This window comes from Dendrobates tinctorius, unplaced genomic scaffold, assembly GCF_039654945.1.
Source record: "Dendrobates tinctorius isolate UK_male_01 unplaced genomic scaffold, ASM3965494v1 ptg000012l, whole genome shotgun sequence".
Classification (NCBI taxonomy): Eukaryota; Metazoa; Chordata; class Amphibia; order Anura; family Dendrobatidae; genus Dendrobates; species Dendrobates tinctorius.
The window spans coordinates 20,140,710-20,162,137 of NW_027361680.1; the positions used below are offsets into that span (position 1 = coordinate 20,140,710).

General features: G+C 47.7%; 1 protein-coding gene across 7 annotated transcripts in view; it reads right to left on the reverse strand.

Annotated features, from left to right (window-relative positions):
- ST13 (ST13 Hsp70 interacting protein) overlaps positions 1-21,428 on the reverse strand; it is a 652,995-nt gene that overhangs the window by 267,884 nt on the left and 363,683 nt on the right. For 6 of the 7 annotated variants that reach the window (XR_012226447.1, XR_012226446.1, XM_073558051.1 and 3 more), the window contains exon 7: positions 19,143-19,253. The exons of the other annotated variant lie outside the window; for it this stretch is intronic. Coding sequence is in view for 4 of the 6 variants with exons in the window: in XM_073558051.1 (XP_073414152.1) it covers positions 19,143-19,253 (111 nt within the window). In the remaining 2 variants the exon portion in view is untranslated. The remainder of the gene's footprint in view (positions 1-19,142; positions 19,254-21,428) is intronic. 7 annotated transcript variants of the gene reach the window in all.

Below are 21,428 nucleotides of genomic sequence, written 5' to 3' on the forward strand. Positions count from 1 at the left end.
AATAATAGGAGACGTGCAAACCCCTCCCACCCCAAGAAAAGAGAACAGAAAGAAATAAACCCAACAAGAAATGGCAATATAGAAATCCTTCTGCAAATAACAGACGGACAAGGGCACCAGTCCATCCTTCAGCTGTACAGGAAGCGACCACGAAGAAAGGAGAAAAAAAGGAAGGATAAAAAAAGAAGGGTGCAACAAGAGCAGTCTACCGCGTCGATCTTCACCCTTTGTTTTAACCGGATAAAAAGCACAGTATCAAAGTTCCACTGGGCCGTGGATAGACATCTTTATAAAGAAACCAAAAACATACTACCGGCAAATACCGATGGCGAATACTCTTATATGAAATCCATTTCTTTTATGAACTACGGCAAATCCTTTGCTCATTTTGTTCAATCCTACGAAGCGCATCTTTCGGATGTTCGAAGAATGTGGTTTCTCCCAGTGCTGCCACTCTCAACTTTGCTGGATAAATCATGGAGTACGGGATTTGGAGATTCCGCAGTTGTCTCTTTACATCGCCAAATTGGGCTCTGCGCTTGGAGACTTCGATGGAATAATCCGGGAAAAAGGAGACATCGCGGCCATTGTAGGTAATTTTTCCTTTAGTACGTGATGCTTTCAAAATGGCGTCTCTGTCTCTGTAATGCAGCAGCTTTATCAGTACCGGCCATGGGGGAGCTCCAGGTGGTAATGGTCTGGTGGGGACCCTATGTGCTCTCTCCACTGCAAAGAGCGGGGTCAGTCCATCCGATGCAAATAATTCACGCAGCCAGTTCTCGAAAAACTCTGAGGGGTTATTGCTCTCAGTTTTTTCACGGACCCCAATAACTCGGACATTATTCCGTCTGAGCCTATTCTCCAAGTCATCTGCTTTAGCTTGCAAAGCTAATATTTGTTGGTCATGTCTGCGGGTGTCTCGTGTTACCTGGGGGAAAGCATCCTCCACGTCCCAGAGTCTACCCTCCGCTGCAGACACCCTGTCACTCACTTTTTGCATATTCTGACGCATGATAGTTCCTCCTTAATCTGTCCCATCTGAGTTCCCAGGGATGTGAGAGTAGAGCCATATTGTGTATAAATACGTCCCTCAATGTAAGTTCTGTGTTGCCAGGAATAACAACTTCACCCTCTGGATGAGGTATCTCTAAGTACCATGGCTCCCTCTGCTGGCGCTTCTGTGCAAGTGTTCATTTCCATATTATAATCTCTGGAATCTTCTCCACCATCAGCAAGCACCGAGAATCTGCTGCCCTGCACTGCGGTGACTTCCCCCCCTGCCCTCCAATCTCACTGGGGTCTTACTTGGAGTTCTAGCAAAGCCTGCCAACTTCTCTGCTGCACTGAGAGCTGCCTGCCTCTCCAACCTGGTGTTTGCAACCTGCATGACGGCGCCATCTTGAATTCCTCTACCAGCTCCCACGGCTGCCTCCTTTTGCTTCTTATTCATGCCCCCAGCCATCTCTGCAGCACCCGGTGATCCCCGCGTGTTCCACACTCTTTGCCCAGCCGGTTCCGGCGAAAATTCAGCAGTTGTGAGGCCCAGTGGATATAAATACAGGGTGAGTCGTCGGGAGCTCTTATACCTGGCAGCCGCTCACATGTCCAGCCAGGCCACACCCCTACAAGGAACTTTTTAGCTGCCTGCTCCACCACTGCACCACTGTCAACTCTTTTAGGTTAGACGACATTTCTACCTGATGATGCTCCCATAGGCCCTGGACTAAAATCTCACCCATATGAGCCCCCCAGCCGGAAGGGCTTGCGTCTGTGGCGACTATGCGGGTTATGGTATACTCCCAGGGCACCCCTCTGGATAAGTTATTCCTCTCTAACCACCACTCTTGGGACTCTCTCGTGTTCCTGGACAAAGTTAGCTGGCCCTCCAGGTAACCCCCAAGGATTCTTTGATGTAATAACACCTTGCCCTGTAATTTCCTTGTGTGAAACTGGGCCCACCAGACCGCGGGGATACAGGACGAGAGAGAGCCCAGAAGGGACATGGCTTTCCTGAGGGACATGGTGGGGTTATTGGAAGCGTTCAGGACCTGATAGTGTAGGCGAACTAACTTCTCAGGAGGCAGACAGCATTCCTGCTTCTCAGAATCTAAGATTAGGCCTAAGAATTGCTGGACTCTCGTTGGCTGCAATCGAGATTTTTTGATGTTAAGTAGCCATCCTAACCGTTCTAGGGCAGATTGTAACTGCTCCGAACAATGTTCCGCAGATTTGCCTATAATGAGGAAGTCATCCAGGTAGGGGACCACTAGAATGTCTGATTCACGCAGATGGGCCGTAACCTCTGATACAACTTTAGTAAATACCCGTGGAGCGAGTGCAACCCCAAAGGGGAGGGCCCCATATTGGAAATGCTGAACTAACCCATCTAACTGAACCGCCACTCTGAGGAAACGCTGATGGGCTGCATGAATGGGTATATGGTAGTAGGCGTCTTTTAAATCTACCACCACCATATAGCAATTTTCAAACAACAATTTTATTGTGGAATTGATTGTTTCCATTTTGAACGGACGTATGACCAGAAATTCGTTAAGGGCTTTAAGATTTATTATAGTCCTGAAGGAGCCGTCTGTCTTACGGACTAGGAACAGAGGGGAGTAGAAACCTCTTCCCCTCTCTGCCTCCGGCACCTCTGTTAGGACCTTCTTGCGGCATAGATCATGAACCTCGGCCTCCAGGGCAGCTTGTTCTGATGGGGAAGACCTAAGTGGGGTAACCTTAAATCTGTTTTGGGAGACACAGGAAAATTATAGCCGTAGTCCCGAGGCTATCAACCCCAGGATCCAGTTGCTACTAGAAATTAGCAACCAGGCCGGGTAGAAGGCAGCTAGTCTCCCTCCTACTGGAGCCACTAGTCATTGGGGTGGCTTTTTAGCTTCACGCGCTGGCCCTTCCTGGCGCCCCCCTCCTCCAAACATAAATCCTGTACCTTTCCTTCTTTTTTCCTCCCATCTGCCTTGATCCCTGGACGGCCTTCTACGGAAATATTCCTTCCTGGTAAAGGGACGTCTATAAGAAGGATTGGGGAATTTCTTTTTATCATCCCCGGCTTTTTTTAAAAGTTCGTCCAGCACAGGACCGAATAGATATTCCCCCTCACACGTAATGGAACAGAGAAGGGACCTGGCCTGGATATCTCCCGGCCAACATTTCAACCAGAGAGCCCTTCGACCTGCATTTGATAATCCTGCGGTCCTGGCCGCCATCCTTGCCGAATCCGCCGAAGCATCAGCTAAAAAGGCAGCGTTTTGAATGATCGGCAGGGTCTTCCGGATGGATGCTCTCGAGGCTCCGTCTTTCAGCTGAGAATCCAGTTGATCCAGCCAGACCATCATGGATCTGGCTGTGCATGTGACGGCTACCGCTGGTCTTAGAGCGCCAGCTGACATCTCCCATGTTCCTTTTAGAAATGAATCCGTTTTTTTATCTAACTGATCTTTTAGGGAGGCCATGTCGTCAAACGGTATGGAGGATTTTTTGGATGCCTTAGCTACTGCTGCGTCGAGCTTAGGGGCCTTGTCCCATCTGCTTACCACTGGGTCATCAAAGGGGTACTGCCGATTAAAGGCCGGTGGTAAGGTGCCCCTCTTTTCAGGCCTTTTCCATTGTCTATCAGGCTCTGGACTTTGTAATTTAGTGGGAAGGCCCCGCGCTTCCTTGAATCTAGACCATCGAACATCATATCCTGTGCAGTGAGTTCTGGTTTCGTGTACGCTACCCCCATGGTGGACCTTCCTGCTTTGACTAGCCTATCCATTTGGTCTAGGGGGAAGCAGAAACGGCTAGAGTCTTCCTCCGAAGAAGATGAAGAGGAGGCAGGGGACTCTGAGGAGTCATCGTCCTTCCTATGGGTGACCGAGGACTCTGAACCCGAAAAACTAGCCTCTCTTCTCCTAGAAGATTCCCCTTGTGATAGGGCTTTCAGCTCTGTCCTGATTATTTCCCTCTGGCTTGTGGTGAAGTCAGGCATCTCTTCCGCTACCTGTGTAAACGGGGGAGAGTGTAAGGGCCTGTCAATCTAGCCATGGACTATCGCTCCCTTTTAAACCCTACCGTCTGTCGCACGCATGGCTGACACAACTTTTTAGGGTGGGCATTTGGCAAGGGGCAACTACAGAGGGCACACTCCCTGTGCTTCTGTTTACCTGAAATTTTCTTCCCCTGCAAAAAAACATAAGGGAACACTGCACCAGGGTACTTTCACAGAGATCTCTTACCCATGCAGTTGAAGCAGGTACCGGATCACGGAGGGAGGCAGAGGGATCCTTCAGCTTGGAGGAACTTCTGCGGCTCTGCCCGCTCGTTCGTCCTTGCTTCTTCTGCTGGCCACTTGTATGAGGCTTCGCCGAGGCCTGCATCTGCGGGTGCTCCTGCACCTCATCCTGCTGGTCTATGGGGGCTTCCGTCATATCCATTGCTGCAATGGGCCTTCGGAAGCATCCCAGCCTGCCTTATATTACCTCCCGTTATCCGGGTAAGCAGGGTTCTGGCCAGGGCATCTCCCACCTGGGACCCTCCTGCGACTCCCCCGCCCTTCGCCCCCCTCCCCCCCGGCCGCTACATGCAACCCCGGACAGCCGCGCTCCTGCGGCGCAAACAGAAAGCCGGCCGGCACCCGACTTCTGGTTTCGGCGCTCCCGGCCCCGCCCCCTCCGCCGCGTCACCTCCACCGCACAAACGGAGACTGCGGGAGCGCGCGACAGGGAGCCGGCACGGCGCCCCCGGCTCGGTATGCCTCCAGGCCCCCGTGCGCCGATGACCGGGCGCTAATGCAGGCCGGCGCTAAAAAATGAAGACCGGACCCGGGGGGGGGAGACGCACCGGGAAGGGCCCAGGAAATACATACCGCTGGTGCTGGCACTCTGGAGACGGCTGTCCTCCGGACCCCTTGCTCCACCTGCTCCGCAAAAAGCCGTGGAGACCTACTCGGCCCCGCCATGGCGCTTCCAGGGACCCCGTACTGACTGAGGTAGGAGATACCCCCCGCTACCTGGGTCGGTCAGCGGGCCTGGGAATTTCCTTGACAATCCATGACAGACAATCTGTAGGAAGTCCTGTCCTCTAGGAACAGGAAACCAACTGATGCGTGGGAGAGGTGCCACCCTTCTGTATCTGTAGGTTTCCTGTTCCTGAGGGCGGATCCCCTCTCTCAGGTGGTGCTGTCATGGACGACCGAATAAATGAACATTTATCTTTTTAATCACAAAATGATTTTTTAGCAATAATTTTTTTTATTTTCACAAGGGTAAAAGGAGAAATTGGACAGAAAAAGTTGTTGTGCAATTTCTCCCGAGTACGCCGATACCAGACATGTGGGGGAAAACCACAGTTGGGGTGCACAGCAGGGCTTGGAAGGGAAGGGGCACCATTTGACTTTTTCAAACCAAAATTGACTGAAATTGAAATCGAGTAACAAAAACTTAAATATGACCCACGCTCAAGGACACCCCAAAGTACTAAAAAACGGACACACTATTTTGAAAGAGGGGTGAAGAAATCTCCCCAGGGGGTGTAAGCTGTTACCAATGGACAAAAATATACAAAGCACCACAATGATACAGTAATAGAGGTGCTAATAATTCCTGCTGAGTGACCTAGGGAACACAATACCCGTGATGCTCAGTCAAACATACACAAAGACTTATTACATGTCAAAATGAAGGGCTACAAGGAATAAATAGCCCCTTAAACATGCACACCAGTAGGTACGTTTAGGAACTGATCCTCAGATAGTGAATAGCAATAATAGTAATGCTAATAGTAATACTAATAGTGGTGGTGGGAGAATTGAAATGCACAGCTGGAGAATACAATAGAGACTAGACACTCCCACATGACATGAAACATACAAGGCATTAAACCGCATTAGACACCTCGACTGTATTGAGCCACATAAAGTGGACAAGATAGGCAGAGGTGTCGGTTACACTCACCGAGGTGCAGGATGTACAGGGAACGACCACGGTGGGTGTAAAGAGAGGAGGTGCTGTGAGATTGCTGGGTCCTGCTCTGAGGCGGCGATGTGGTAACACTGCCATTCACAGGGCTTCAGCCTGCCTTGCTAGGGACATGAAGTAAGTCTGCTTGAGATCCACAACCACGCCAACACGTTCCAGAACCCCCCCCTCCAAAGTGCCTGAGTCTATTTGGGGTGAGGTAATATTTGTGAACTAACTTGTAGTGTGTTTCAAGTATGTTCATGCACCTCGTAGATTTAACCGCAATTTTAAGAGATGAAGTCCATTGAGGGATATATATCTGTCTCTGCAGAGTGGTTTCCCATTTCTCAAAGCATCCCTCATTAGTGAAGGTGTCCTTGCCAGTCAAGCTGTTATACAGAGGTCTGAGATAGCTTCCATGTCTGGGGGACATGCTAAATAAAAAATTATATTATATATTAATAGTGTGGTTAATCAAAACCACTCTGCAGAAGTATTTCTTATATTTATTGTATTCCTCCTTGAGCAAAAGATATTTCATGTATTCCGTATTAGGAATTCCAAATCTGGTCTTAACCAGCTCAAAGGGCATGACTCTGTTGTTATCCAACAAGTCATCCACAAAAGTGATTGGAAACTTTGCCCAACTGTCGAACATAGGTCTTAAGGAAGTCCTGACAGGAGACAAAAAGGGGAGTCTCAATTTTTCAGTTGAAAAAGGGGAAACATTAGATTTTCCTTTACACAAGTGTGACCAACACAACATAGAGGCTCTGAGTATTGGATTATCTATATTCACAATCTCTTTTCTGTGCAAAAGAAAGTATGATATAAACAAAATTGGTTCCCTGTTGGGCATCATATCCCTTTCAATTTTTGGCCATTCCAGTTCAGTCTGTTCCGTGAACAAACTTTTTGTTAATTCAGTCACAGTGGCAAAATAGTATGCCTCCAGATCTGGAAGAGCTATTCCCCCATTTTCTTTAGATTTGAGTAATATACGTTTCTTCACTCTAGGTTTCCGGTTATTCCAAATAAACTTATTCATCTGGTGGGTTAATTTTTGTATGGATTGTATGGATATGGGCAGAGGGACATTCCTATATAGGAACAGGACTTTAGGAAGGCAGAACATTTTGTATAACACTATTTTACCCATCCATGTGACCGGGGTTTTTGACAGTTCCTTCAACTTAAGGTCGAGAGACTGCAAAAGATGATCTATATTTGTCTCACTAATATGTGTGGGGTTACCTGTAAGCCAAATTCCTAAATATGGGATCTTAGCACTGTCCCAGTTAAAGGGATACTTGTCTCTTAATTGCTGTTTAATGGAAGCTGAAATAAAAAGTGATAAGACGTTAGTTTTCTTTGCATTAAGTTTGTAGTATGAGACAGAGCCAAACAAACTGCAGCTTCCTCTCACACAATGAGCGGCGCGGCCGTGGAGCTGAATGATTATGTCATCAGGCCGCGCCGCTCAATGTGTGAGAGGAAGGAAGCAGTCAGCATGCAGAGAGGTGAGTGTGGCCGCTGTGCCAGTGAAGCTGCTGTGGTGTGTATGTGTGTGGTGTGTGTGTGGTGAGTGTGGCCGCTGTGGCGTGTGTGTGGTGTGTGTGTGGTGTGTGTGTCTCAATGATGGGGAGAGGGCCAATGAAGAGAATGATGGGGAGAGGGCCAATGAAGGGAGTGATGGGGAGAGGGCCAATGAAGGGAGTGATGGGGAGAGGGCCAATGATGGGAGTGATGGGGAGAGGGCCAATGATGGGAGTGATGGGGAGAGGGCCAATGATGGCGGTGATGGGGAGAGGGCCAATGATGGGAGTGATGGGGAGAGGGCTAATGATGGCGGTGATGGGGAGAGGGATAATGATGACGGTGATGGGGAGGAGGAAATTATGGAGGTGGTGGAATGGGCAATTTCTACATGAATGGGATCATGATGGGGCATATTTCTGCTTGAAGGGGATCATGATAGGGCATATTTCTGCATGAATGGGATCATGATGGGGCATTTCTACATAAAGGAAATCATGATGGGGCATTACTACATGAAGGGGATCATGATGGGGCACGCAAGCATCCCATAAGCAAAGCATCACAGAAGCTAAGCATCAAGCAAAACGGCAGTTATCCGTGGCAGTTAAACAAGGAAGGAATCAGGTAACCCACACTTTGCTCTCCCCTTTAACCATGTGCTTTATTCCTATCCTCCTGTGCTCCCTTGCCATCCACATCCACCACCCCATCCCCCCACCATTACCACTCATACACATCAGAACCTCTATACTTCCCTCTCCCATGTACAGCTCCCATGCACTCCTCACCTTCCTGAGAAACCTCAGCTCATCTTGCCTAAACACAGCGCAGAAAAAAACTACTTACAATTCCCACAACTATTTACGCTTTATCTTCCTACTCCTACTGATTGCAGGGGACATCTCCCCCAACCCTGGTCCACCATCCCCCCAACCTCAACCCCTAACCTACCACATATCAAAACCATAATAATCTTATTAATATTACTTGCACTCCCTCATCTACATCTTTTAACTGTGCCCTCTGGAATCCACGGTCTGTTTGTAACAAGCTTCCTTTCCTGCACAACTACTTTCTGAACAACTCTCTTAATTTGTTGGCCCTCACTGAAACCTGGATTCAGGATTCTGACACTGTCTCTCCTGCTGCCATTTCCTATGGTGGCTTACAATTCTCTCATTCACCGAGACCCACAAACAGACATGGTGATGGAGGTGGCATACTCCTGTCCCCACAATGCACTCTCCAGGTCATCCCCCAGTTCCATCACTCTCATTCCCTTCTTTTGAGGTCCACACCATCAGGCTCTTCCATCTCCTCTCCCTCAGAGTAGCGGTCATATACCGGCCCCCAGGCTCACCCACCCACTTCCTTGACCAATTTTCAGCCTGGCTGCCGCACTTCATGTCCTCAGAGCTACCAACTCTTATCCTCGGAGACTTCAACATCCCCATTAACAGCCCTACTTCCACATCTGCATCCCAGTTTCTATCACTAACCACCTCTCTAGGCCTCTCGCAGCTTTCAACCTCTGAGACACACAAGGACGGTAACACCGTTGATCTGGTCTTTGTCCGGCTCTGTTCAATCTCCCACCTAAATAACTCACCGCTTCCACTTTCTGACCACAACATACTCTCCTTCACACTCACAAATCCTAGCCCACCCCAGCTCACTCCTACCTACCACACATTCAGAAATCTACAAGCCATTAACCCCCAGACACTTTCAGACTCCCTACACTCATCACTGTCCCCAATCTCCTCTTTTTCCTGTCCTGATCTGGCTGCTCACTACAACGACACTCTTAGAAGCACCCTTGACCAAGTAGCTCCCCTCAACCTAAGAACCTCCAAGCACAGAGTAAAACAGCCCTGGCTCACATCGCAAACTCAACTTCTCCAGCAATGCTCTAGGAGTGCTGAATGCCTGTGGAGAAAAACCCGCACACCAGAAGATTTCATTCACTTCAAATTTATGTTAAGAACCTATAACGCTGCCTGTTATGATTGAGTGACTGTAGGAGGAAAAAACAGAAATGCTAGCTAAGTCCAGAAAACCAGAGAGGTTGGCAGCTATCGGATTGCAGACCCCTGAACCTATCAACACAACCAGCAGTAGCCATGGGGGGTTCCTACGATGCCCTAGACCCCTCGATCACAGCTGGAGAATTAACTAGGCCTAAAGAAAGAAAGGGGAAATCTAAACTGCCCCAGAGCAGACCCCAAAGCAACAGGCAGCCCCCAACATATAATGACGGTGAAGCAAGATGAAAACACTAACACAGACAGAAAGATAGACTGAGCAAAGACGGGGCCCAAGCTAACTAGATAGGAAAGGACAGGAAGGCTGCTGACTGCAATCCGTGAAAAACCCTATGAAAATAAGAGCCAACAGACTGACAGTGAAAAAGGCCCTGAAGACGCTAGGCTTCAAAAAAGCTATGTCAGTACTCAGGAATATTCTGAAGACAGAGCAACTGGCAAAAGGAGATTCAGCTCACCCCAGCAGGGAATGGCAGAATCCAGAAAAGCAAGAAAAACAAAAACACAAATGCTAACAGGCAAGCAGAAAACTTAGCTTTAGAGGAGCAGGAATCAGACTGGTGTCCTAGAAGTCCACAGAGAAATCACCCGCAGGGCAGAAGGGCGTCGGCAGCCTTATATCCAGTCCGTGACTCCACTCAGCCAGTCATCCTCATTAGGCTCAGGTGCCTGATAATCAGGCTCATTACCTTCCTTTACCAGAATAGGGAGTTCACCAGACCTCAGTGACGAAGGGGAAAATGAACTCACAACAGCTGCCCTTCACCTCGCCAAACAGATCTTCTTCACCACCCTGATCTCTTCACTAGCCAACAACCCCAAGAAACTTTTTGACACTTTCACTCCCTCCTCAGGCCAAAAGCACAAGCCCCTATCACAGACATTTGTGCTGATGATCTGGCCTCCCACTTTACAGAAAAAATAGATAATATCCGTCAGGAAATCTGCTCCCAACCACAAAGTGCTGTGACTCCCATCCCTTCCTGCATCTCCCCTGGCTCACTTTCCACATTTGATCCCATCACAGAAGAAGTCTCCAGACTCCTCTCTTCCTCTCGTCCGACTACATGCACTACCGACCCCATTCCCTCACATCTCCTCCAGTCTCTCTCTCCAGTTGTTACAACTCACTTAACTACAATCTTTAATCTCTCCCTCTCCTCGGGCATTTTCCCATCCTCCTTCAAACACGCCATCGTTACTCCATTACTAAAGAAACCCGCTCTCGACCCATATTGCACAAACAACTAGAGACCAGTCTACAATCCCCCCTTCATCTCTAAACTTTTGGAGCGCCTAGTCTACTCCCGCCTTACCCGCTACCTCTCCACTCACTCCCTTCTAGACCCTTCACAGTCTGGCTTCCACCCCCTACATTCGACTGAAACTGCACTCAAAGTGACCAATGACCTGACAGCAAAACGTAATGGTGACCACTCTCTGCTCATTCTTCTTGACCTATCTGCAGCTTTCGACACGGTTGACCACCATCTCCTACTCTCTAGGCTCCAGTCACTAGGCATTAAGGACACTGCTCTCTCCTAGTTCTTTTCCTATCTTTCTGACCGCTCCTTCAAGGTTTTGTTCTCTGGCTACTCTTCCTCTCGCTGTCGGGGTACCTCAGGGCTCAGTCCTTGGCCCCCTTCTTTTTTCTCTCTACACGGCCCCAATTGGACAGGCCATCAGCAGATTTGGCTTTCAGTACCATCTTTATGCATCTTCCCCCAACCTTACCCCCACTGTACTACAGAACGTCAGTGACTGTCTGTCCACAGTCTCCAACACCATGTCCGCTCTCTATCTGAAACTCAACCTCTCCAAAACTGAACAACTTCTGCTCCCGCTGTCTACTAACCTCCCTAAATCTAACATTTCACTCTCTGTTGGTAGCACCACAATAAAACACCAGCAGCAGGCGCGCTGTCTGGGTGCTATGTTTAACACCAATCTCTCCTTCACATCCCACATACAATATCTTGCCTGCTCTTGCCGCTTACACCTAAAGAACATCTCTAGAATCTTCCCTTTTCTCACCATGGAAACAACAAAAACCCTCATTGTAGCACTGATCCACTCCCACCTGGATTACTGCAACGCTCTATTAATTGACCTCCCCGTTACTCGACTATCCACTCTCCAGTCCATACTTAATGCAGCAGCCAGGGTCATCTATCTGGATAATCGGTACTCGGACACGTCTGCTCTTCGCCAGTCCTTACGTTGGCTGCCCATTCATTACAGCAGGGTTCCCCAACTCCAGTCCTCAAGGCCCACCAACAGATCATGTTTTCAGAATTTCCTTAGTATTGCTCAGGTGATAATTGCTCCACCTGTGCAATACAAAGGAAATTCTGAAAACATGACCTGTTGGTGGGCCTTGAGGACTGGAGTTGGGGAACCCTGCATTACAGGATCCAATTCAAAGTACTTGTTCTCACCCACAAAGCGCTCCACAGTGCAGCACCCCCCTACATTTCCTCCCTCATTTCTGTCGATCGGCCTAACCAACCGCTGCGCTCAGCAAACTACTTTCAACTAACCTCTGCACTAATCCGTACCTCCCACTCCCGACTCCAAGACTTCTCCTGTGCTGCTCCTATCCTCTTGAATGTGCTACCCCAAGAAATCAGGACTATCCACAATTTGCATAGTTTCAAGCGCTCCCTCGAAACACATTTGTTCAGAGCGGCCTATCACGTTCACTAATCAAAGTCACTCTATGTGCAAGTGTGCAAGTGTAGCCCAATCACTATCTCCATCCATCCCTCACTCCCTCAAGATGGCAGGACCATCATTATAAATACACCATTGTAAATACAGACCTGTACTTTGTATCTCCCCCACCTCATTGTAGATTGTAAGCTCTCACGAGCAGGGTCGTCTTATTTTGCTTTAATTATTGTATTGTTAACGTTGTTACTTATGAATTTTGTTTTGAAACTGTTAAACTGTAAAGCGCTGCGGAATATTTTGGCCCTATATAAATAAAGATTATTATTATTACTACTATTACTACATGAAGGGGATCATGATGGAGCATATTACTGAATGAAGGGGATCATGATGGAGCATATTACTGCATGAAGGGGATCATGATGGGGCATATTTCTGCATGAAGGGGATCATGATGGGGCATATTTCTGCATGAAGGGGATCATGATGTGGCATATTTCTACATGAAGGGGATCATGATGGGGCATATTTCTGCATGAAGGGGATCATGATGGGGCATATTTCTGCATGAAGGGGATCATGATGGGGCATATTTCTGCATGACGGGGATCATGATGGGGCATATTTCTGCATGAAAGGGATCATGTGTCATGGTATGCCTAGGTTACTTTAGGCAAAAACCCCGGGACCCCTGCGATGTCCCTCAGACTAGGGGAACCCTGTCTGTCCCTCTACCCAGGGTTTACACTGAAGGTGTGCCTGCCTGAGCCTCCACCCTGTCCCTGTCTCCTGTCCAGCCCTAAGCTGAACCCACCTCCCTCCACCCAGTGAGGGGACCAGACACCAAACCCCACAAATACGTATGGACAGGGGTAAAAGAAACACCACACAGTTAATACACAAGGGAATACAATAATGTGCAAGGGCAACCAAATATATATATATAACAGATTGGAGAAAGAACCACTGAGGGATATACTGCACCAGATATCAGACGCTCCAACACCCCCACTGCTGACCGGTATTGCTAGCACTAGGCTAAAGCTATAGTCGGCGACGCCCATAGTCAGGACGAACTATTTAAAGACCAAGGGCGTGGCCCAGCCCTCAGCCAGCATGACAACCTGGTTAACCCTATCCCGACTGGAACAGAATACCCAACAGGGTATTACCGCTGTCTGCCGGACACCCTGGTGTGAACAGTGTCCGACATGACAGTACCCCGCCTTCTACGAGGGACCTCCGGAACCTCACCATGTCGAGGACCTGGCTTGTCCGGATGGCGACGATGGAACATAGTAACCAGTCGATCAGCATGAATGTCAGAGGCCGGCACCCATGTCCTCTCCTCAGGACCATAGCCACGCCAGTGGACCAGGTACTGTAGAGTGCGACGCACAACCCTAGAGTCCACCACTTTGGACACCTCAAATTCCAACGCGCCATCCACCAAGATGGGAGGTGGTGGCCCGGGGGAACCATCCACCAAACCCACGACCTTCTTTAGCAATGCTTTGTGAAATACATTATGAATCTTATACACAGCCGGCAACTCCAAACGAAATGCCACGGGGTTGATCACTGCGGAGATTCTAAATGGGCCAATGAACCTGGGACCCAACTTAAGTGACGGTATCTTGAGCTTAATGTTCCTAGTAGATAACCACACCCAATCACCCACACACAGGTCCGGACCTGGCACACGTCTGCAGTCAGCCACCCGTTTGTACCTGGAACCCACCTTCAACAAGCGCTGCTTGACTCTCCTCCAAACAGACGACAATTGAGCTCCCAACTGGTCCTCCTCAGGGACGCCAACTGAGCACCCCTGACGCAAGGTGCAAAATTGAGGATGTTGACCATACACACAAAAAAAAGGAGATTCCCCAGACGATTCCTGGCAATGGTTGTTTATTGCGAATTCTGCCAGAGGAAGAAACGCTGACCACTCTTCCTGATTGTCGGAAATATAAAGCAGCGCAAGTATTGCTCCAGGTTTTGGTTCATCCGCTCAGTCTGTCCATTCGACTGAGGGTGGAAAGCCGATGAATGAGATAATTTGATTCCAAGGCGAGAACAAAAAGCTCTCCAAAACTTTGCCACAAACTGCGTACCTCGATCAGACACAATGTCAGACGGGACACCATGAAGTCTGACCACCTCGCGAGTAAATATCTGAGCAAGAGTCTTAGCATTGGGCAAAGACGGTAAAGCAACGAAATGTGACATTTTGGAGAACATATCAACAATTACCAAAATGACCGAGTTCCCTGCCGAGGCGGGCAAGTCAGTAATAAAATCCATGGAAATCTCAGTCCATGGCTTACTGGGCACCCCGAGAGGCTGCAAGCTACCAGCGGGACGGGAACGAGGAGTCTTGGCCCGTGCGCACGTGGTACAGGCAGCCACATATGAGGCCACATCCTGCCGGATTTTAGGCCACCAAAAACGACGCGATACCAGTTACAGCGTGCTCTTAACCCCTGGATGACCTGCCACTACCGTGTCGTGATGTTCGCCCAACACTCTAGAGCGTAGATGTAGCGGCACAAAAGATTTATTAGCAGGCAACCCCGGCGGTACCACCTCCTGAGCCTCCGCAATCTCTGCCTCAATCTCTGTCGTGATGGCAGATACCACCACACCCCTTTGGAGAATAGGCACCGGCTCTTCACATAACTCTCCACCAGGAAAACACCTGGATAAAGCGTCTGCCTTAACATTCTTCGACCCAGGTCGATAGGTAACAATGAAGTTGAACCGGGTGAAGAATAATGCCCAGCGAGCCTGTCTGGAGGACAGGCGCTTAGCAGATTCTAAATAAAGCAAATTCTTATGGTCGGTTATCACAGTAATCTGATGAACAGCCCCCTCCAAGAAGTGTCGCCACTCCTCAAATGCCAATTTGATGGCCAATAGTTCCCTGTTGCCAATATCATAATTACGCTCCGCAGGCGACAGCTTCTTGGAGAAGAAGGCACACGGATGCAACTTGGCCCAAGAAGGGCCCTGAGACAGTACAGCCCCCACTCCAACCTCCGACGCATCCACCTCCACGACAAACGGTAAGGAGACATCGGGCTGCACCAGAATGGGCGCTGAGGCAAAACTATTCTTGAGGAATTCAAACGCCTGTACCGCAGGCTCAGACCAGTCAGAAAAGTCGGTACCCTTCTTAGTCATGTCAGTCAGTGGTTTGGCAATCATAGAGAAGTTCTTAATAAATTTCCTATAGTAATTGGAAAAGCCAAGAAATCGCTGAAGCGCCTTAAGATTATCAGGCCGATCCCAATGTAGTACCGCCTGCACCTTTGCGGTGTCCATCTTAAAACCTGAGGCGGAGATTATATAACCCAAGAACGGTAGCTCCTGTACGAAAAACACACATTTTTCAAGCTTGACATAGAGCCTGTTCTCTCTGAGCAACTGCAGAACCTGTCTAACATGCTCTATATGTGTATCATGGTCGCGAGAGAAAATGAGGATGTCGTCAAGATAGATTATAACGAACCTCCCCAACAACTGAGAGAAGACATCATTAATGAAGTGTTGAAAGACCGCCGGTGCCATAGTCAACCCAAACAGCATTACCAAACTCTCAAAGTGACCCTCAGGGGTATTGAACGCTGTCTTCCACTCATCCCCCTGACGGACTCTAATAAGATTGTACGCCCCCCTGAGGTCCAGTTTGGAGAACCACCTGGCACCAACCACTTGATTGAATAAATCGGGTATAAGTGGCATAGGGTAAGGATCACGGACCGTAATCTGGTTGAGTTCTCTGAAATCCAGACACGGGCGTAAACCGCCATCCTTCTTTTTAACAAAGAAGAAGCCAGCAGCCAGAGGAGAAGAGGAAGGTCTAATATGACCCTTGCTCAGGCTATCCGCAATGTATTCCTTGAGAGCTAGCCTCTCGGGACCTGAGATATTAAACATTCTAGCTTTGGGTAACTTGGCCCCTGGTTTCATCCTAATAGCACAGTCATAGGGGCAATGCGGTGGTAGTTCCGAACAACCCTTCTCAGAAAATACATCCGCATAATCCAGTAACGGCTCCGGGATACTGGGGGTCAAAGCGGAAATACATGTAGCCAGGCACCTCTCCTGACACTCCCTGCTCCACTGAATTATGTCCTGGGTCTTCCAATCAATAACAGGATTATGCATTGACAACCATGGAACGCCCAGAACCATCTGAGCCGGTAAGTTACTAAGCACCTTACAAGTTACCCGCTCTGAGTGTAATACTCCGATGTGGAGTTGTATATCCAACACACACTCTGTGATCTCCCCTTGAGACAACGGGGAAGCATTGATGGTAACCACCCGGATAGGGTTCGGCAATTTCTCCACCGGAAATCCCGCTGTATGCGCGAACCTCTCATCAATGAGATTGGCAGCTGAGCCACTATCAATAAATACTGTAATAGAGAGCATTTGCCCCCCCAAGTACCACCCTAGCAGGGAGCATACACTGGGAAACCATGATGGAGGATACACAAAGGCTCAGACTAGACTCCTCCAAACCCTCTGAGCCTATCAGTTTTCCGCCGGCGCGCCCTTCTTAGGTACCAGGGGGCAAGCGTTAATAAAATGTCCTCCTTTGCCACAAAAAAAACGAGCCCCTGCCTTCTGTGCCAAGGACGTTTAGGCTTGTTACTCGGTGACTGTGCTATACCAGCGATCTGCATGGGTTCCACGGATTCACCCGCGGCAACCTCACCGACCACTCCCCCACCTCCCGGAGGCAACGAAACCAGCGCCCCCTGACGGAGACGTCGGTCTATGCGTACTACAAGTGCCATCGCAGCCTCCAGAGAGGCGGGAGTCTCGTACATTAGGAGAGTCTGTTTAACCCTTCCAGAAACCCCATGCAAAAATTGACTTCTAAGCGCAGGGTCATTCCACTGCGTGTCCACCGCCCAGCGCCGGAATTCCGTGCAGTAATCCTCAGCTGGTCGATCACCCTGTAGCAGTGAGCGTATCTTAGACTCTGCTAAGTTTAATCTATCCGGATCGTCATAGATCAAACCCAGAGCAGAGAAAAAAAAATCTACAGATTCAAATGCCGGTGAGTCTGAAGGGAGTGAAAAGGCCCAGGCCTGTGGGTCACCACTCAGCAAAGAAATCACCAAGCCCACGCGTTGAGCCTCATTACCTGAGGAATGTGGACGCATACGGAAATACAATTTGCATGATTCACGAAACACCGTGAACTTACCACGATCACCAGCAAATCGTTCAGGAAGGGGAAACTTGGGCTCAGCTGCCCTGGCTGCAGCCTCAGCAGGTACTGCAGGAGCTGACAGGCCTTGTTGCTGGACCGCCCCCCTGAGTTCAGTGACCTGTATGGATAGAGCCTCCAGCTGCTTGGTTAGGGAAAGTATAGGATCCATAGTAAGTAACCCCTATATTCCCTATCTATACCTTTTTTTTTTTCTCACTTTATTATTTGGGCCGACTATAATGTCATGGTATGCCTAGGTTACTTTAGGCAAAAACCCCGGGACCCCTGCGATGTCCCTCAGACTAGGGGAACCCTGTCTGTCCCTCTACCCAGGGTTTACACTGAAGGTGTGCCTGCCTGAGCCGCCACCCTGTCCCTGTCTCCTGTCCAGCCCTAAGCTGAACCCACCTCCCTCCACCCAGTGAGGGGACCAGACACCAGACCCCACAAATACGTATGGACAGGGGTAAAAGAAACACCACACAGTTAATACACAAGGGAATACAATAATGTGCAAGGGCAACCAAATATATATATAACAGATTGGAGAAAGAACCACTGAGGGATATACTGCACCAGATATCAGACGCTCCAACACCCCCACTGCTGACCGGTATTGCTAGCACTAGGCTAAAGCTATAGTCGGCGACGCCCATAGTCAGGACGAACTATTTAAAGATCAAGGGCGTGGCCCAGCCCTCAGCCAGCATGACAACCTGGTTAACCCTATCCCGACTGGAACAGATTACCCAACAGGGTATTACCGCTGTCTGCCAGACACCCTGGTGTGAACAGTGTCCGACATGACATCATGATGGGGCATATTTCTGCATGAAGGGGATTATGATAGGGGCATATTTCTACATGAAGGTGATCATGATGGGGCATTTGGCATGTGTTGGCACGTCGTCATAAATAATTGGGATTTAGGTTGCAATTTGGGCACTCGGTCTCACAAAGGTTCGCCATCACTGTACTATACCGCCCATGATCAGACAGACCCAGGTCACATGGATGCTATAGTACGCCAGATGGCAGAAAGGGGTTAAAAAAATAATTGAAACATCCGGTCAGGAACTTAGTGAAAGCATTGGTGCAAAATGCAAGTTAATATCCTAAATAACTATCACTTTTCTAATATAGTTTAATTAAAAAGTCCCTTCCATTCAGTCTAATATTTTTTTTCTTTCCATTTAGATGAGGTTTCATTTGCTATCCCCCATTGTATTCTGGAATACTCAAACAGGATATCATCAGGGGGCCGACCCTGATGTGAAGCATCAGTGATGTCCGTTTTGGGGGCCAAGGTAGACACTGCTCTACTGAGCATACGTTGGCTGTTCACTGCTGGATGGGAGGGCCTGCGGATCTCATCTTTCCAGCATTCCCAGCTCTTTTGACCAGCCAGGCTGGTGTAACATTATTGTGGAGTGATGCACAGGTTATCACTTCATCCCGTTCAGCGGTCATATATTACGGCCCTGGCTGATGGCCCAGAGTCCTGCTAATAGAGTCTCCCATTTATTGTATGATGTAAAATAGTTTCAGAATTATCTCCATTCCCCATTTGAACATGAAATACATGAAATCGCTATTATAAGATACTGTAATGCATCCATGTGTAAAGAATGTCGCTTAACATTACATATACCATATTCACTCCCATGCCATCTACTAAAGGCACTAAACCCTTACCTGTGTGCTTTTCCTCTCCATTTATATGGCTGAGCAGAGTCAGGGTTGATGGCTATAGCTTTATCACAGTCACGGATTGCGGCATTTGGTTTTTGCAGCTTCACATAAACACTACAGGAAAAACAAAACATAAGAAGACATTTTTGTGTATAAATACATTTATCTATTAACCAATGTATTATTGAAACAAATAGACAAAGCAGCAAATCACAATGAGGTGATTATTATGGGGGACTTCAACTACCCCGACATAGACTGGGAAACTGAAACCTGCGTATCTCAGAAAGGAAACCAATTTCTGTCAGTGACCAAGGATAATTATCTGTCACAACTTGTGCAGGGCCCAACTAGAGGGACAGCCCTCCTGGACTTAATTTTAAGCAACAGGCCAGATAGAATAACAGAAGTACGAGTCGATGGGCACCTAGGGAACAGTGACCACAATATAATACAATTCCACTTGTCCTTCAGTAAGGTGCCCTGGAAGGGGGTTACAAAAACGCTGAATTTTAGGAAAGCAAAGTTTGATCAGCTTAGAGAGGACCTTCGCCGAATTGATTGGGACAATGTCCTCAAAAATAGGAGCACAGAAAATAAATGGGAAATATTTAAATCAGTTTTACACACCCACTGCAAGCTAGCCATACCGTACAGAAATAAAAGGGCTAGGAACAGGAGAACACCAATGTGGCTAAATAAGGATGTAAAAAGGGCAATAAATAACAAGAACAAGGCATTTAGGAAGCTAAAACAAGAAGGCAATGAAGAAGCATTAAAAAATTATAGAGAAAAAAATAAAATGTGTAAAAACAAATACATTTAGAAAAAGTGGAATCTGAGAGACTCATTGCTAGGGAAAGTAAAGCAAACCCCAAACTACTCTTTAATTATATAAACAGTAAAAAGATTAAAATTGATGCTGTCGGCCCTTTAAAGAACAATGAGGGTGAAATAATAGACAGCGATGTGGGAAAAGCAAATGTTTTAAATACTTTTTTCTCAACAGTGTTCACACACAGGAAAAGGATTTGCCAGGGGAAATGCAGAGTGATAATGTAAACTCCCTATTAAGTATTACCTGCCTAACCCAGGAAGAAGTGCAGAACCGCCTTAATAAGATTAAAATTGACAAATCACCAGGCCCTGATGGCATTAACCCTCGGGTATTAAGGGAGTTAAGTAATGTGATAGACAGGCCTCTATTCCTTATATTTAAAGACTAAATAGAAACAGGGTCTGTTCCTTTTGATTGGCGGCAAGCAAATGTGGTACCAATATTCAAAAAGGGGTGTAAAAGGGAACCTGGAAACTATAGACCGGTAAGCTTAACATCTGTTGTGGGTAAAATTTTTGAAGGGTTTCTAAGGGATACCATTATGGAATATCTCAATGTTAATAAATGTTTAACTCCATATCAACATGGATTTATGAAGGATCGCTCCTGTCAAACTAACCTGATCAGCTTCTATGAAGATGTAAGCTCTCAAATGGACCAAGGAGAATCATTGGATGTCATTTATCTCGACTTCTCTAAAGCATTTGACACTGTCCCACATAAAAGATTGTTAAGTAAGATGAGAAAGCTTGGGCTAGGGGAAAATGTGTGTAGATGGGTAGGTAGCTGGCTTAGTGATAGAAAACAAAGGGTGGTTATTAATGGTGCATACTCAGATTGGGCCAGGGTTACTAGTGGGGTACCACAGGGTTCTGTATTGGGCCCCCTACTATTTAATATATTTATTAATGATTTAGTGGATGGCTTACACAGTAAAATATCAGTATTTGCAGATGACACAAAACTATGTAAGGTAGTTAACATAAAGGAGGACAGTTTGCAACTACAGACAGATTTGAGTAAATTGGAGAATTGGGCTGAAAAATGGCAAATGAGGTTTAACACAGATAAGTGTAAGGTTATGCACATGGGAAGGAGAAACAGATGCTACAATTACTTACTAAATGGGAAACTGCTGGGGAAATCAGACATGGAAAAAGACTTAGGCATCTTAGTCAATAAGAAGCTAAATTGGAGTGCCCAGTGTCAGGCAGCTGCCACCAAAGCAAATGGGGTCATGGAATGCATTAGAAGAGGTCAGGGGACACGAGATGAAAACATAATTCTCCCTCTGTACAAATCACTTGTCAGACCACACTTGGAGTAGTGTGTGCAATTTTGGACGCCGGGGCTCAAGACAGACATTACTGAACTTGAAAGGGTTCAAAGGCGGGCTACTAAAATGATAAATGGAGTTGGTTCACTACAATACCCAGAAAGGTTATCAAAAT